Raw genomic sequence first — 16,968 nt, forward strand, 5'->3', positions numbered from 1 at the left:
ACAATCATCAGTGGGGTGGGAGGAGATCGTGGGCCGCTGTCACCGCCGTCTTGGGTAGTGCTGTAACTCTTAATTCCCTGGCGGGGGATCTGGGGGCGGGGTGCTTCTTGGGGACCCAGATTCATGGAAGATGCGCCGTCGGGGTCTCTGGAGTAAGGGGTGGAAAACGGCTAATTAGGGGGCAGCTACTCTGGGAGTTTCCTTCAAGGGCTTCCTTGGTGAGGGTACATCTTGGGGCCCTGCCTTCCGGAAGGGAACCAGGCAGGACCTGGGAGCCTGGCAGTAAAGCCAGATCCTCAACCGAGCGTGGGGCGCTGAAAGCCGCGGGTACTGGCGTCGGGGGCGCTGTACCTCCTTTCCCAGAAGGGGGCCCTTGTGGGGACGTCTTGGGGCCCCGGCTTTCCCAGAGGGGCGCCGCCGTTGTCTCCGGGGCCCGGGGAGATCACCTTCACCTCTGCACCCCAGCCACCTGCGCTCCTCCCGCCCCCCCCCCCCTTAGGCGGGGGCGGCTCCCGTCCCGGGAAACCCGAGCCACCGCCCCTGGCCCCGCCCCCGGCCCCGCCCCCGGCCCCGCGCCGGCCAAGCCGTCCGCGGCGGGAGCGGCGGAGGCGGCGGGAGAGCGCGCGGTGGAGCCGCTCCGAGCGCCCCGGCCCCTCGCGCCGCAGCCCCGGAGCCCAGCGCCGCGCGCCCAGGCCGCCCGTGCCGTCCGTGCGCCCCCGCACCCAGCGCTCTCGGAGCCGCCGGCCGTCCAGGGCACCCCCAGCCCCAGCCCCAGCCCGGCCGGGATGGCCGCAGCCCGCGGCTGATCGAGCCCGGGGGGGGGGGGGTGCCCATGGGCCGGCCCGCGCCGCGTCCCCTCCGCGGCCGCCCCCTCCGGCCCGGGCCCCCCCGGGCGCCGCGGGCCCAGGCGGCCCGGATGGCGGTCGCGGCGGCAGGGGCAGGGGCTGGGGCCGGCGCGGGCGGCAGGCGCGGCCACCACTGACGGGTAGTCGGGCACCCCGAGCAGGTAAGCAGGGGCAGGCGGGGGACCCGCAGGGCACGGGTGGTGGGACGGGGGACCGGCCCCCTGGACGGAGGTTTGGGAGCTTACTGGGGCTCGGGATAGACCGGTGGCTTCCCTCCTCCAGCCATGAACCGGTATGTGTATGAATGTGGGGTCAAGGGGGCGACAGGTCCGCGCACGGCCGGGGGGAGAGGTGGGCAGGGCGATCTTAGGTGCCTCTCCAAGCCAGGATCTGGCCAGGGTCCTTGTCCGACGGGACGAGAGCGCCTCCGCCTCCTTGGACCCCCAAGCGTGCGTCTGAACAGGGGTTGAAGCGGGGGCAGCCGAATCCTCTCCCCAGCCTCTAGGAGAGCGAGACCCAGACAGCCGCGCTGCCTTGTGGTGTGCACGGGGCTGTGGGGGGCGGGCATTCGGATCCGCAGACCCCAGCCGGGGAGCTGCCGTCGCGGCCCAGCTGCCCGCAGAAGTAAACATCTGTCAGTGGTGCGTTCCAGCCGCCGCCGCCTCCGGGGACACGGTGTCCTCCGGTAAGGGCCCGGCGCTCTCGGCTCCTGGAGCCGCCTGTTCAGCCACAAGAGGGCGCGAAACCCTTATTTGGGGGGCGGGGGGGGGAGGGTAGTCCCTTAAGGGCAAAGCCTGGATTTGAAGGAGAGGGGGCCGTGCCTTCCTTGCTTTTTAGAAAAGGCATTTCTTGCTCAGGATAGTCTCACAGTTCTCCCAGAAGGTGCAGTTTGTGGGCTAGGAGTCATTAGGCAGAAGTGGCTGCCGACGGCGGATTTGGGGTGGGACTGGAGAAGGAAACGGCCACTTCCAGGGGTTGGCGCGCCACTACCCTCTCCCCCAAGAAACAGCATGCATTGTGGTGTCGTCACTTGCTGGGCTCAGCGGGCCTGTGGTGACCTGCAAGTCTGGGACCCCAGCCTGGATCTGGGGAGCAGGGCCAGGGTCCTGGGAGGCGGGGGGGTTGCTGGAGGCCAGACCCCTGACTTTCCTCACTCCTGCCTGCCCGCCCTGCCCTTTCTCTGCCCAACATCCTCCCCTCTGTGTTCCATGACACTCTTTGTCTGTCTTCAAGTGCCCCAGGCTGAGGAAGCCCCAATGGGGCGTGACTGGTCTAGGCGGATGTCAGTGGAGGGACGACTCCCAGCTTTACCAGTTTACCCCCACCCTAACCCCTTGCCTTGGGGCCTTTTGGACACCCCTCCCCATTCCCTTCATCCTAGGATTCCTGAGGTTCAGGGTTCTGAAGGCCCCACCCCCAACCCCGGGCTTTATAGACCACTCCCAGTGACGAGCTGCAAAGAGCTAATTCTAGGGGTACAGGGAAGAAAAGGAAACACCCCCCTCCGTGGCAGGGCACACTGGCTGAAATTCTGCCATCAGTGCTTGTCCCCTTAGGTTTCAGGCCTCAGTTTTTGGGAAAGGAGCAGAGGATATAGCTTTCAAGAGTCTGGGGCAGGAGAAGAAACGAGTTTCCAGCCAGGCACAAGGACACAATCAAGAGATTGTTCCCACAGATGTTTGTTGGAGGGTGACGGTGTGGCTGACTGTTGGTGTCAGGGCTCCTGGGCCTCGTCCTTCGAGGAAGACAGACATAGACCCAGGGTGGAGCCCAGAGTGAGGAGCAAAGGGTCTCCTTCAGGATAGGAGGATCAAGGGAAACTTCCTGGAAGAGGGGCACTGGGGCTGGGGCTGTGAAGGATAAGTAGGAGTTTTCCAAGTGGGAAAAGAAAGGGCAGTCCAGGTAGGAGGAACTGCACATGCAAAGATCTGGAGGCAGAAAATGGCACTGCTGCTTTCGGAAAATCCAGGGTGTCTAGGTGAGTGTGGGAGGGAGAGGCTGTTCTGAAAGGTTGGCACAGGGAGAACTGGGCTGGGGCATTCAAGGACGGATTCCTGGAGGCTAGGGCCGGAAACACAGAGGAGGGAGGAATGGGCCTTTAATGCCTCTGGCATCACTGGGCCCAGCCTTCTTTGCTGAGGCTATAGATTCCTCTGCAGATGCATCCTTCCTGGTCCCCAAGGTGGAGCAGGGAGTCTGGGCCTCTGGGGGGAGGCCCACGTGGGGAGATGGAGGGAAGATGGGGTCTTCACTCTGCTTAGTGAGCACCAAGGAAGCATTGGGAAGGCCCAGGAGGAGGCTGGTTCTCCCCAGTTCACAGCTGAGGAAACTTGGGCTGGGCTAGCCAGGGGATCGTTCCTTCATGCTCCACGTATCTCCCAAGCATCGAGCTACTATGTGCTGGGTTGAAGCACAGGATCAGACAAGCCTGGTGCCTGATACGCCTGGGGGTGGGGGGTGGGGGGGGATGAGAGGCTCCCGATGAACCAGCCAGCCAGATCTTTGCGTGTGCAATTCCTGCTTCTTGGAATTCCCCTTCTTTTCCCACTTAGAAAACTCCTACTCATCCTTCACATCCCCAGCCCCAATGCCCCTCTTCCAGGAAGTCACCCTTGATCCCCCTATCCTGAGGTACACCCTTTGCTCCTCGCTCTGGGTCTACCCTGAGTCTAAGTCTGTCTTCCTTGAAGGACGAGGCCCAGGAGCCCTGCCACCAACAGCCACACCATTACTGTCCCCGGACACCTTTGGGAGGTTACTTTCAGGGGAGGTAACAGCCACACTTGCACTTCAGCAAAGGTATCCAGGAGCAGAATGATCTTCCCTTCAAATCCAAGGGAAACCGGGGTTCGGGCTGTTGCCGGGAGAAATCAGACAAGGGGCTCCCGCCTGCCACAGGTGGGTCTCACTTCCCAGTTGGGGAAACCGAGGCCTAGAGAGAGGGCACCATCTGAGGCTCAGAAGCTCAGTGTGTTGGGGACCTGAAGCAGGATTTGAACTCTGGGGACTCAGGTGCCCTGCTTCCCAGGAAATCAGCGTTAGGGTTTGAGTGACGCCTGAGGTCTGTGCCTCTGGTCCCCCTTCTGTCTAATGGCCAGCTTGGAGTGGCACCGTCCTGGCTGCTTGCAGAGGACCCACGTCCCTTGTGCCACCCTCCGGGCCCCACACCAGCTGCTCAGCCGTGCCAGGCCTAATCAGGCTGATCCTGTTATCCCACCCCAGGGAGCCCCCTCCTGCCCGCCCCGGACGCCTGCAAGGCCAGCCCCGGGCCAGCCTGGCCAGTCTGGTACGGTCAAGGTGGGAATTTTACAGGCCAGCCGCACGCAGAGGGCGGGGCCGGAAGTGGCGGGTCTGAAAAGCTGGCGGCCGCATCGCACAGGCTCCCCAGCCCGGCCTCCCCGAGAAGACACCTCCGTAGCCGCAGGTTCTGGAAGAGGACTCCAGGCACCGGTGGGGAACCGAGCCCCGGTCCCGCAGGTCACACGGCCCCATCGTCTCCCCGCCCTCATCTCCCCACACCGTCCCCCGACTCCCTCCGCCCCTCACACTGGTCGCCCTCAACGGGCCTGGCCCTGCTTCCGTGATCCTTTGCTTCTGCAGCTTCTCCACCTAGAACACTCGCTCCAAGTCTCCACTTGGTCTCAGCGCCAATGCCGCCTCCTCTGAGAAGCCCCCCTTGCCCACTCCACCTAAAGGCCGCCCGCCCGCCCCCAGTCACTATCGCTTCGCCTTGTTTCGTTTTGTTCTTGGAACTGCCAGCATCTCAATTACCTTGTTTATTTCTCACTTGTGACCCCCCCCCTCCCTGATTGGATGGGGAGGAGTGTGGCAGGGGTGCGGCCCAGGTTAGCCTTGGTCAGCCCGCGTTCTCCGCCGGGTGCCACACACAGTAGGCACTCAGTAAGTGCTGATGTGGCGTGTTGGGGGCAGAGCTCAGCCCGGCACACTGGGTTTGCTGCCATGTGGGCACCTGACTCGCTATTTCTGCGGTGCTGCGTGTCTTTGCCAAAGCCTCTTACTCCTGTGGATTTCAGCCCCACCTTCTCCCAAACAGCAGGACCTGTCATGCCCTCCCACTGCCCCCCTGCCCCTCAGCATTACCCCTGCTACCCAGGTCCCGGGGACCGTGGAGGCGTTCGAGAGAACAAGTTCAGAGTCAGACCTAAGTTCAACCTCAGCTCAGCCACTGATTTGCTGCGACACCTTGAGCAAGGTGCTCTATGTCCCTGCTCCTCAGCTTCCCCGTGTGGGAAATACCAACATCTTTTCCAAGGTCTGTGGGCACAATTAAGCACGTGGAGAGCACTTAGCACAGTGTTTGGCACTAAATTAACATAACAGCCAACGTGGCAGGGCGTTGATGTTATTGTCATTAGAGAGGTCATAGGGTACAGTGAGGAAGAGTGTGGAGGGGGCATCGGGGCTGGGACTTTGAGGGATGAGGAGGAGTTTGCCTGACCATCTGTGTTCAGATCTCAGCTTGGCCCCTTACACTCTGCTTGATCTTGAGCCGATACCTTCACTTCTTTGGACCTCGGTTTTCCCGACTATGAAATGGAGAGAAAATAGTCCATACCTCACTGAGTTACTATGAGGAAAGTGCTTAGAACAGCGCCAGTAGGGGGCGCCTGGGCGGCTCCGCGGGTTAGGCCTCCGATTCTTGATTTCCACTCGGGTCATGATCTCACCACGGTTGAGATCCAGTCCCACCTGGGGCTCCAGCAGAATGTGGAGCCTGCTTGGGATTCTCTCTCCCTCTCGCTCTCTGCCCCTCCCCCACTCATGCTCGCTCACTCGCTCAATGAATGAACGAATGAATGAATACAATACAATAAAATAAATAAATGAAAAGAAAAAGAAAGAGGGGCGCCTGGTGGCTCAGTCGGTTAAGCGTCCAACTTTGGCTCAGGTCATGATCTCTCAGTTCCTCAGTTCGAGCCTTCCATCGGGCTCTGTGCTGACAGCTCAGAGCCTTCTTGGGATTCTGTCTCCCTTCCCGCTCGCACTCACTCTCTCAGAAATAAATAAACATTTTTAAAACATTAAAAAAAAAAATCAACAGCGGTAGGGTTGTTCACTAGTGCTGGTGTTACCTATTCTCCACCGGCACAGGTGTCCCCAGAAGTCACTCTGTCTATACATCCATTGGCTTCGCTGGGGTGAAGACAGACCCGGAGCCCCTTAAGTCAAGCTCAGAAGCTCAGACTTGATTCTCAGAGTAGCAGGGAGCCAGCGATCGTTCTAGCAATCAGGCAGCAGAGAGCTTCTGGCTTGGGGGAAGCAGAGAGGCCGGGCCCCCACCTCCGGCTGGGCGTGGAAGGTTGGCTGGGGGGTGTTTGTGACTGCACCCCCCCGTGAGGCCGCCCCACAGGCTGGCCCCCAGCCCCTGCAGACGCAGCATCGGAACCAGCTGTGCTAGCCAGATGTTCCTGGTTTACCCCCAGATGTGTGTGTCGCCGGCTCGCGGCTGCCCTGGCTTCCCCACCTCCACCAAGGGGCGGGGCTGGGCCCTGGGGCCTCCCAGGGAGGGGGCACATTTTTGTGGGCTGCGGAATTTGTTTCTCGTTTTGCAGGACCATTGAGTCCTGCCTTGAGAGAACCTAAGTCCTGCCCCTGCTGGGACCTCAGTTTCCCCATCAGTGACGGAGAGGAGCCGGGCTGCCTTAGAAACGGGCCCGGCCACCGGCCCTGGAGCTGTCAGCGCGGAGGGAGGAAGCGTGCCAGCACGCTGTCTGAGGCCCAGCCTGCTGCCATCGGCCGGGCCTGCGGGACTTCACTGAATTAGATGGCCCTCCAAATGTGGGAGGGTGTCTCGGGCAGCTCACTGTACGGATGGGGAAACTGAGGCTCAGAGCGGCAGCAGCTGGCCCCATGGCATCCAGCAGGGAGGAGGCAGAGCAGGGATCGGAAATCAGCCCGTCTAGAGTCTAGAATCTAGAACCCCGGATCTGCAAGCCTCTTCTCACAAGCTCACCCATACGTGCGGGCCGCCCACACATCCGTCCTCATGGCCGCTCGGCCCGTGGGCAGTGAGGACGGTCCCAGCAGCTACCGGTCAGGCTCCCCTGGGTCCTCGCTAGTGTTCTGGGTGCTGAGTGGCCCCTTTCGGGGAGATGCCCCCCCCCCCCATAGGAAGGTCGGGGATGTGTCCAGGGGTGAGGTGGAGAAGGACAAGGCTGGACGCGGAGGGAGGCACCCTGTGAGCAAAACTATGGAGACTGCAGAGCTGAAGCAGGTGCGTGCCTTTGTGAATAGAAATACTGAAGCCTGCCTGCCCTTGCCTTGAAAGGACCCGGCCCAGGCTGTCCTTCCCAAATCCCCCAATCCAGAGAAGACAGCTGTGGACCCAGACGCTATGCCAGCAGGACTGGGTAAGAGGGAGGGACCCACGGCTGGGGATCCAAGAGGGGAAGCAGGGATGGCTTCCCAGAGGAGGGCATGTGGGAGCCAGGGCTCTGAAGGATGAGTAGGAGTTTGCCAGATGCAGGCAGGCCCCGCTTCTAGGCCTCCCTGGGACTACAGAGATGAGTGGACGGAGGGAAGGGTCCCCTCCCAGCCTTCCTCTCCCTGGGAATGAGCATGAAGCAGGTACCTCCCCGAGGCCAGGAGTTCTGCAGGAAGGAGGCTGTTGATCTTAGGAACACGTATGCCTGGCCTGCATCTCCTGGGAAGCTCCATGGAAAGGTGGAGCCTCAGGGCGTTCCCTGGGCACCAGGATAATGAGCAGCATTCTTGGCACTAGCACGGAAGCTGCTAGAAACACCCACATGCCCACACCCTCACCCCAGTTGTTCCTTGGGTGATCGGAAGCGCCTGTCTGGCTGTGTGACTTTGGGTTACTCATCACCCCTCTCTGAGTCTCCTCCCAGCCCTGGGCACGTTGTGGCCTCCGGCTAGATGTGGAAGTCCTCCTTGATCCCAATGGCGAAGTTCGGACTGTCACGGCCCCTAAGAACGCTCCCGTCCCTGGGCAGTGAGGACTCTCCAGGGTCGGGATATTTTCTGAAGGTTGAGAAGAGACCGCTGGCCAGGCCCCGTCTGGGCAGCGTGGGAGGCACCCGAGCTGCGTGGACCAGGGCCGTGTACCAGTCGTCAGGACAGGGCAGCTCCCTCCTGGGTCAGCAGCCTCCCTTCCGCTCACCTAACTCACGGCACTCCGCGTCTATGCCGCTCGCTCGCCCCCAGAACGTCCAGAGCTGACCGCCTGGCAACACCAGCGGGGTGTTCACACGTGTGCCCCCGTGTGTGTGAGTGTGCGGCCGGGGTGTGGGAGTGGCAGGAGCAAGCACGGGCGGCCCCAGGCCAGGATGCACACGCGGCTGGACACCCATGAGCCTGCAGGTATGTGTCCCTGGGCGCACAGAGGTCCCAGTGCGTGCGTGCAGGGCGTGCATGTGCGGCCGTGCCCGTTCTCCGTGCAGCACGCCGGAGACGACGTGTGTCTTTCGGGAGAGTCTGAAAATGCTGGTGTGGGAGCCCCCAAGGGTGCAAGAGGCTAAGAACACCCGAGTGGCTGGGAGCGTGAGCGCTCGGGGGTGTGACAGCTCCCCAGATCGGGTGCAAGCGAAGCCGGCCTATCCTGGGTGAGGGCGTGCAAGTGTGAAAGCGTGCAAGTGTGTAAACCGGTGTGAGCGTGGCTGTCAGAGCGTGGGGGTGTGGGTGGCAACATGCCCCGGGGTGGGGGTTCGAGCACGTGAGTAGCGGGACGGAGTGACCCCCGTAGTGATCCATGCCGTGTAACGGGCTGAGCTGGTGACTGTGTTCAAAACCGAGGGTGTCACCACGTTTGCAGGTGGGGGTGTGAACACACCCGAGTTACTGACCGCGTTTTTGTCCGTCGGTGTCATCTTGCTTGAGGAAGACTTGTGAACGTGCCTGGGGGTGTAATAATGTTGCTGGATGTGTGCGAAAATGCCCCAGCCCATCGATGTGGTCGTCTTTGCATATGGATGTGAGAACAGCCACGCGAGTGAGTGGGATGGGGTGGTCGTGCGAGTCCTGACGTGTGTGGAAACGCCCGAGTGCGTGAGGCCTATCGATTCGAGGGGGTGAGTGTGAAAACACAGAGCATCAGTGGGACCGTGTTTGAGTGGCCGAGGGACAGCCAGTCCCAGTGGGCGCAGGCAGGCGTGTCTGGGTGTATATGGGAGTGAGGACACCCAAGCGTGCCTCCGAGGACAAGAAGGCCGAGCGTGTGACCCCCACGTGTGCTGGGAGCGCACGGCCCCAGGTCCGGGGGCTCCACGACACCGAGAGGCTGATGGTGGACACCGGCCCCTCCCCGAGCCATCGGCCACACCCGCGGCACCCCTCTGGCTCAGGTCCCAGCCAGAGACAAACCAGTTGGGTGACCCCCATGCTGAAAGGCCTATTGTTAGCAGCCGCTTATCAGCTGCGCCTACTGGCCCCCTCCAGCCTCGGCGCTCTGCTTTCCGGCCCCCATCAGGACTCCGGGGGGTCCCGTGGCTCCAAGGACACCAGGGGCTCCCGTGGCCTGGCCTTCTCAGGGCCGGAGTCCCATCGGGCCTGGCAGCGTCCCACCCCCTCACCCCCACCCCGAGGGAAGCCCTGAGCAGAAACAGAGGACTAGAGCCGGGCATCATGCAGGGGCCTCGTTCAGCCTCACAGGGAAACTGAGGCACCCCCCCATCTCCCCGCCTCAAAACGTGGGTGTGAGAGCTGGCGGGGTGCCGGCGTCCAGAGAGGGCCTTCCCCAGGTGAGGCCCACGGGGACCCGGCATAAACCAGGGGCACTTTTAGAGCAAAGGAGCGCGGTGTGGGCACCTGACAACTTCGCGGGGGGGGGGGGGGTGTCTCCCGCTTGCTGTACAAATTGGACAATGAAATATTCTCCCCGCGGCCCCCGCCGCCCTGCAGGACCCGCCCCGGGTCTCTCTCCCGACTCCCCTCCCCCCTCACTCACTCTGTTCCAGCCACATGGGTCACCGCTGTTCCTCCCACGTGCCAGGCACAGCCCTGTGACCTCTGATCTCCAGGCTGGCCCCAGGTTGCTTGCACGCCCCCTGTGGGGGAGGAAGCTCATTCTCCACCAACACCACCGACAGCCGCGCGAACGGCCCTACCAAACACCCCCAAAGCGGCAAGCCCTCAGGATGACCCAGCATCCGCTCCCAAGCACAGCACAGCCCATGCGTGTGGGTCCCGCCAAAGACCCCGGGTTCGAATCCCAGATGCTTTCCTAGCCGTGCCCTTGGGTAAGGCCCTACCTGCTTTGGGCCTCATTTTCCCCAGCTGTAAAACGGCGATCATGGCGCCTCCTTCGTGGGCTCAGCACGGGATCTGCTACACAGCAGGCGCTTAATTAATGTCCCCTGCTGCTGGGTGGCGGCTGTAGGTCCTGCGCCCGCGCCTCCACGGGGCGGGGGCGGGGGTGGGGACGGGGAGAGGCGGTTCCAGACGCCCTGCGCTTAACCACCCAGGGCGGCGCCCATGCAAAACCGAGGTGCAAATCTCCCGCAAATCCCGGCTGCGCGCACTGGCCAGCAGCACTAGCGGCCCGAGGTGCGCGCGCGGGGGTGCCCGGCACCCGACAGCCGCGCACAGGCGCTGCTGACCCGCGTCCAGCCCGGCTTTCAGCGCTCCGTGCAAATGTTTACACCGGGCCGGACGCCAGGCCCCGCGCGGGCCGGCACCAGACGGCCAGGCTGGGAATGTAAACCAGCGGCCGGCAGAGGTCCCGGCGCGGGTGGGCGGGGGGTGCGCATGCGTCGTGAAACACCTACTGTGTGCACTCAGGGCGGACTCGCCTAGGCGATCCCAGCAGGGAGTCTTCGGTGCCCTAACGGGGCGGGTTGGGGGGGAGCTCAGGACATTGCGGTGGCCCAGAGGGTGCACACCTGCGCCGCCCGGGGCTGGGGAGTATGAGCAGCCACAGAAGGCTTCCAAGGGGAGGCGCCCTCCAGGCGGAGACTGAGAGGGGAATGGGGGGCTTGGAGGAGGAGGGGAAGAGAATATTCTGGGAGGAAGGACCAGCTTGTGCGAAGCCTGGGGGTGGGTCGAGTGCAGCTGTGGTCCATGGATGCCCCTTCTGGGCATCAGTTTATGTGTCGGGGGGGGGGGGGGCGGGGGGAGACCCGGGCTCAGAGAGGGACAGGAAGTCACTCCCAAGGACCTCACTATGTGAGGAACAGTCTCAACCCCAGGGATCCTGCCTCCTAGAACGTGCTGTAAATCACCAAATCTCCACCACACCCTGGTCCCACAGTGCCCCCTGCTGGGAGTGGCCCTCCTTCCAGTCTTCCCCCAGGCTCACTGGGCTCCACTCACCCCAGCCTCCTGGGTGCACTGGCCAACCTCAGTCCAGCCTCAGGACTTTTGCACAGGCTGTTCCCCTGCCTGCGATGCCATTCTCTTCTGCCTGGCCAACTCCTACTATCATTCAAGTCTCAGCTTTCCACACTCCTCAGGGGAGCACTGTGGGACCCCCCCAGGTGGGGGTGGTTCCCCCGCCCCCCCCACCCCCGGCACCCCGCCCACCCCTTTCCTTGGCAGCATTTTTCACAACCTTGTTCAGTGGCTCCTAGATGAATCATTTCTATGTTATATCTGATCATTAAGCAGAAGTGGTTTGAAATCAGGGGCCCCACCATGTCCCCGGTGTCTGGCCCAGTGCCCCGTGCCCGTTTGTCGCCTGAGAGACGGACGGAGGCCATGTGGCTGCCCATCCCGTGCCCGCAGGCCGAGTATGCAGCGCTGGAAGGCGGCAGCCTTAGCCTCGGTGCTCTGCAGCTGCGTGCTCTCCATCTGGATGTGTCGGGACGGCCTGCTCCTCAGCCACCGCCTGGGACCCGCGCTGTCCCCACTGCGCCGGCCACCTCGCACCCTGGACGCCCGGATCGCCCGTCTGGCCCAGTGTAAGCCCCTCCCCGTCGCGGGTCAGATGGCGGGATCCAGGGGCGGGCACAACGGTGGAATTTCCGGCAGGGGCCACGGAGGCTTCTTTAGACGGGGTGTAGGGGGTGCCAGTCTTCCCAGCGGCCTGGCAGGGGTGGCATGGGGGCGGGGGTGGTGGTGGCTGAGACCCGGGTGGCGGGGGGTCTCTTGGCTCAGCTGTCATAAGGAATTAGGCTCTGGCCCCGAGGGGACCAGGGGACCAGATGGAGATTAGACCTGGGCCTCGGGCCCGGAGGCCCCCACCGCACAGCGGGGAGCGTGCGGAGACGGAGGCTGCGCCCGAGTCCCCACTGACCTGCCCGGTGGACAGAGACCAAGCGGAGGGGGAGACACGAGAGACCTAGAACCGGGGAGAGAAACAGAGGCATAAAGGCTCAGAGACAAAGAGACAGGAGTTGGGAGAGGTGGACATACTAGAAGGCGGGAGACGCAGACTTGAAATACGGCCTCCCCCCCCCCCCCCGGAGGGGCGTGGCCCCCACGGCCCAACTCCCCACTCCTTCCAGGCACCTGCCCTCTGCCCTCCTGCCAGGCATGGGCCGGGCGTGGGTCCCACGTCTTGTGTGCGCGCGCGCGCACGTGTCCACGCGGAGCCGCGCGGATGACCGAGGTGTACGTCTGGGCGCGTGCAACGGGCCTGTGGGTGGGGCGACGGGCACGCCTGCGTGCAAGTCCTCGCCGGCCCCGTGGGCCCACACAATCCTCCTTTCTTGTGCTCACAATGGACAAGGGTAGCCGGCGGCACGGGCTCCACTTCCGTCGGCCGCTTGGCCGCTGCTTCCTGCGGCGTCAAAGTCCTTCCAGGACACGGGCCCCAGAGACCCCGGATGAGGCCCCAAAACGCTAGCGTTCCAGAACCTGAGGGCACAACACCCATGGTGAAATCTCAGGCACCGGGAAGGGGCTCGGTCCGTGGGCCGGTGATTTCCTCCCTGGACCCCGTCCCTGGGCACAGCCCTCCTAAGGGAAGCGAGTGACCACGGACTCCCCTCAGAGCCCCAGTGTTAGGCCCCGAGACCAATGCGCTGCTGGTGAAATTTCACGGTTGGGGCGGTGGGAGGGGGAAGGGTAGAAGCTGCTGCCGACCTCACCCCTATGTTCCAGCCCCTGTGCCGGTGGCCAGGCCTGCTGGAGGGAGGCAGGGCAGCAACACCAAGAGATTATTCACTGTTGATCTGAAATTCAAATTTAACTGGGCATCCATGCTTTATCTGGAAAACTCTCTAAGTGTATCCCTTAGGGCTGGGCACAACACGGTGCAATTTTAGGCAGCATTAAGTGAGGTAGGCCCGAACCTGACCCCAGAGCCACCGCAGTCCTGCCCTGGACTTCAGGAACTGGATACATGATGCTCATTGGATCCAGCTTTCCACTGTCCAGCCTCAGCCAAAGCAGGGACCCTACGAGCCTCCTTGAGCAGAAGGGGCCCCCGAGGCCCGGAGCAGCGCCATCACCTGAGTTGTACCGGGCTGAAAGTGGCAGAACTAGGGTTTGATTCCTGAGACACCCCCCCACCCCCCGTGGGAACAGACATCCCCATGGTGACAGACTCTCCCACTTGGGCCACGCCGTAAGCTATTTCTTTGGGAGCCGGGGGTGCCGGCCTGGGGGCCCTTAGGGGGCTAAACTCGGGATCTCCTTTCCCAACCCAAGTATGAGGCCACCTGCGGAGGGCTTGGGAACCCCTCCCTGCAGTCCCACAGTCCGCACCACCTGCCACGTCTATACTTCTCTCCTGAGGCTGCAGGGTACTGGGGCAGGCCCAGCCGCTTGGGAAATCAATTTAGGCTACGGGGCCCTGGGAATCGGTGACTCAGGGCACCTCCCGGCGACCGTGGGAGAAGACGACTGGATGGGGGCCAAACTTGGGCACACGATGGAGGCGGGAAGAAGGCTGTTTGGGCTTGTCTCTGTCTCTGCCACCTGCTAGCAGCGTGGCCTTGGGCAAGTCTCTGTCGGGTTGGATGCCCAGTTTCCTTACCTGTACCACGGGGGCGGCTGTGACATTAGGTGGTGCCACGCGCAAGGCCTCACATGCAGGCCTGCTGCTCCTCTGCTCGTGCCGAAGCCCAAACTTCTGACTCAGTAAACTGAGTCCCACCACGCAGTGGAACAGGAGGAACGGGGCGGCGGGGGGGGGGGGGGGGGGGAATTGGGGGTGGGCCCCAAAGAGTGACGTAGAGACCCGTTAACAGCTCAACCAAGGGTGAGCGGTTGAAGCCTGGTGTGGAGCTCCCCAACACCGGTCAGAAAGGGTGTGCCGGTTCCCCGGGACAGCCCAGCGGGGGACCCAATCAGGGACAGGGATTTGGCCCAGGATACCCCCCAGCTGAGTGCTCCCTTCCTTCCCTGCCAAGAGGAGGGAGCAGCTCTGTGAAAGGGAAAAAGTCCCAGTGCAACGGTGCTTAGGGACAGGGTGCACAGAGAGGGTGGGGGGGTGGGGGGAATGCGGCAGCTGCGCCAGCGCCCCAGCGCGGGGCTGTTTTTGTCGGGGAACAGCGAGGGTCCGGCGCGCTCCCCCCAGCCACCCGCTGACGCAGCCCTTTGTCCCCGCAGATCGCGCACTGCTGCAGGGCGCCCCGGACGCGGTGGAGCTGAGCGAGCTGACGCCCTGGGTCGGAAGGCCCCCGCGTCCGCGCCGTCGGGCGGGGCCCCGGCGGCGGCGCGCGCGTGCGCGGTCGGGGACGCGGCCGTGCGGGCTGCGCGAGCTCGAGGTGCGCGTGAGCGAGCTGGGCTTGGGCTACGCGTCGGACGAGACGGTGCTGTTCCGCTACTGCGCAGGCGCCTGCGAGGCGGCGGCGCGCGTCTACGACCTGGGGCTGCGGCGGCTCCGCCAGCGGCGGCGGGTTCGGCGGGAGCGGGTGCGCGCGCAGCCCTGCTGCCGCCCGACGGCCTACGAGGACGAGGTGTCCTTCCTGGACGCGCACAGCCGCTACCACACGGTTCACGAGCTGTCGGCGCGCGAGTGTGCCTGCGTCTGACCCTACCTCACCGGCGCCGGCGCGACGGCGCCCACCGTCCCGCCGGGCGGGCCCCGCGGCCGCAGACTGCCCCTGCGCAGACGATGCCGTCGAGGCCCCGGGACTGTCCAATACCCGCTCCAGATAAAGTGTGGAAAGCGGAGCGTGCGTCGTGATTCCGCGTGCCGGGGGTGCCCACCTCTCCGAGGGACCCGAGGGCGGGGGCGGGGGGCGGGGGGAGAACGGGGGCGGGGGCGGGCTCCACCTGCTGGATGGTGGGAGGATCCCGTGGGCTTTGGGGGAAAGGAGGTGGACAAGAGGGTCCTCCTCCCGTGGGACAAAGAGCCGAGTGGGGCGAGTGGGGGCGACGTCGGCCGGGACCGTCCTTCCCGCTCGCCTGCAGGTCCCCGTGCCCCTTCCCCGACGTGTCCCTCGTCCGCCGCCCCCTCAGGAGAGCTTGTGGGTGGGAAGAGAGAGCCCAAGGCGGATGACGAGTCCGAGGCCCAGGTGGACCCGGCCTCCCTCCCCTTCTAAAGGGCCTCCTCAGGCCGGTGGGCCCCCACCGGAGGGAACCGAGCACTATCTCCTTCACTAGCTAAAAATATATGCGCGCTGCCCATCTCCCTGTGGGGATAGGTCTGGGGCGGGCGCCAGCCCTGTCCAGCCCGAATCTGGCGCCTGCCGGGGCAGAGCGGGTCCCGGGGGACGTAGGTCCTGGGCCCATAAAAGCCCTGGCCGGAGCTCCGGGGGGATTTAACATCGTGTCCCCTTGGAGGACAGAAAAAGCCCGGCGCGCTGTTGAGGTTTGCCCGCGGTGTTACCTTGATGCTTGGCAAGCCTGGGACACCCCAGGGTGTTGGGTTCCCAGACCGTGGGGAGGGGTGGGGGTCCCAGGCTTGGAGGAGGGCAGGGCAGGGGGCGGGTGCTGGGCCCCTAGACGGGCACCCTGGACCAGAGGGCGTGGACCAGTGGCCTCCTGCACCTCCGAGTGAGGTTCTGGAGGGGCAGCCCCCTCCCTACCCCAGACAGCCTTCCTGAGGATGTGCTGCCCTCTCCTTTTCCCTCACCCCCAGCTCCACCGAGGCTCCCTAGGGCACAGCCCCTTCCCTCCTTCACTCTTCCCCAAGACGGTCCCTGTCCTCTCCCGCACAGCAGAGCGCAGGACCGCCTTCTAACACCGTGTCCCTCCCAGACCCAGTCCCGTATCCCGAAGCTGGAGGGACCAAATCAGAAGGTGCCCCAGGAAGGTTCATCCAGCCCAGCAGGAACATCCCTAGTTCCCTGCTGCCCGGGTCGCCAGCTGCAGCTGGCCACACCGAAGGCAGCTAACAGGCAGGACTGCCAGGGGCCCCGTGGGCAGGGCGGGCAGCCAGGCCCCAGCCCATGGGTGGTCTGCCTGGAAGGAAGTCTCAGAGCTGAGGCTGGATGGGGTCCCCGCCCACCCGTGCAGTCTTCTGGCTCTGAGGTTTGGGGTGGTGGATTCCTGTTAGTTTGGGCTGACTCGGCTCAGCCGTGGCAGAGAAGCAGCCGGGGTCCCTATCTGCTTGAAGCAGAAGCCAAGCCTCAGTTTCCCCATCCCAGATGGCCTTGAGCCACAGAGACAGAAGGTGCTCAGCCCAGGATCCACAGTGGGAAAATCGACCTTGGAGCCCAGGTCTGTGGCCCCTGAAGCCCGATGACCGTGTGTGTGTGTGTGTGTGTGTGTGTGTGCACGCGCGTGCGTGTGGATGGAGGGGCGAGTGTGTGCATCCTGTCAGGACGTCCTGGCACCTCGGTTCCTCATCTCCCACTCAGTTCCAGAATCCCAACCACAGGGCGCTGGCCCAGACCACCAGAGAATTGGAACACATACCCGGCGGCCCCCACGGATCCCTGGGGCCGGGTTCCCTGTAGTGCACACACACACACACACACACACACACACACGGAGACTGGGCACCTACATGGGGCTCGGCAGAGCAGATCACTCACAGACGCCCGGCCCACGCACACGCGTTCGGTCGTCACGGTCAAAACTGCACGCTACGAGGGACACCTCAAGGTCACCGCTCATCTGTAAAGCACATGGGGTCTGGCTTTCGCCCACACACAGCGGGGACACTTATGCCAATGGTCACGCTCCCCGCCCCGCATGGTCGCCACATGTCACACAAGCCCGCCCGACTACTCGCACGGCACCACACCCGCCCCTCCCCCCTCCTTCGCCGGAGAGCCCCTGGCCCCCAGTGACCCCCAGGCAGCCTGGTCCC

General features: G+C 63.9%; 1 protein-coding gene and 1 long non-coding RNA gene across 4 annotated transcripts; one reads left to right on the plus strand and one right to left on the minus strand.

The window, feature by feature from the left end:
- Nucleotides 1-931: 931 nt before the first annotated feature.
- Nucleotides 932-14,853, plus strand: NRTN (neurturin). Of its 2 annotated transcripts, XM_042927400.1 has the most exons (3): nt 932-1,006; nt 11,544-11,719; nt 14,316-14,853. In XM_042927400.1, exons 2-3 carry the CDS (start codon nt 11,551-11,553, stop codon nt 14,738-14,740), a joined length of 594 nt encoding a protein of 197 aa, XP_042783334.1. In that variant the 5' UTR covers nt 932-1,006; nt 11,544-11,550; the 3' UTR covers nt 14,741-14,853. The 2 variants fall into 2 exon arrangements, with proteins under 2 accessions (XP_042783334.1, XP_042783335.1); XM_042927401.1 differs by lacking the exon at nt 932-1,006 and having other exon boundaries at nt 11,398-11,719.
- LOC122213274 lies at nt 11,384-13,869 on the minus strand. 2 transcript variants are annotated; one of them, XR_006199463.1, is made up of 2 exons: nt 13,741-13,869; nt 11,384-12,099 (listed from the first exon to the last, which is right to left on the minus strand). It is a non-coding gene; the product is annotated as an uncharacterized LOC122213274 (long non-coding RNA). The 2 variants fall into 2 exon arrangements; XR_006199464.1 differs by lacking the exon at nt 13,741-13,869 and adding an exon at nt 12,270-12,369.
- Nucleotides 14,854-16,968: the final 2,115 nt, after the last annotated feature.

Source organism: Panthera leo, chromosome A2 (genome assembly GCF_018350215.1).
Source record: "Panthera leo isolate Ple1 chromosome A2, P.leo_Ple1_pat1.1, whole genome shotgun sequence".
NCBI classification, from domain to species: Eukaryota; Metazoa; Chordata; class Mammalia; order Carnivora; family Felidae; genus Panthera; species Panthera leo.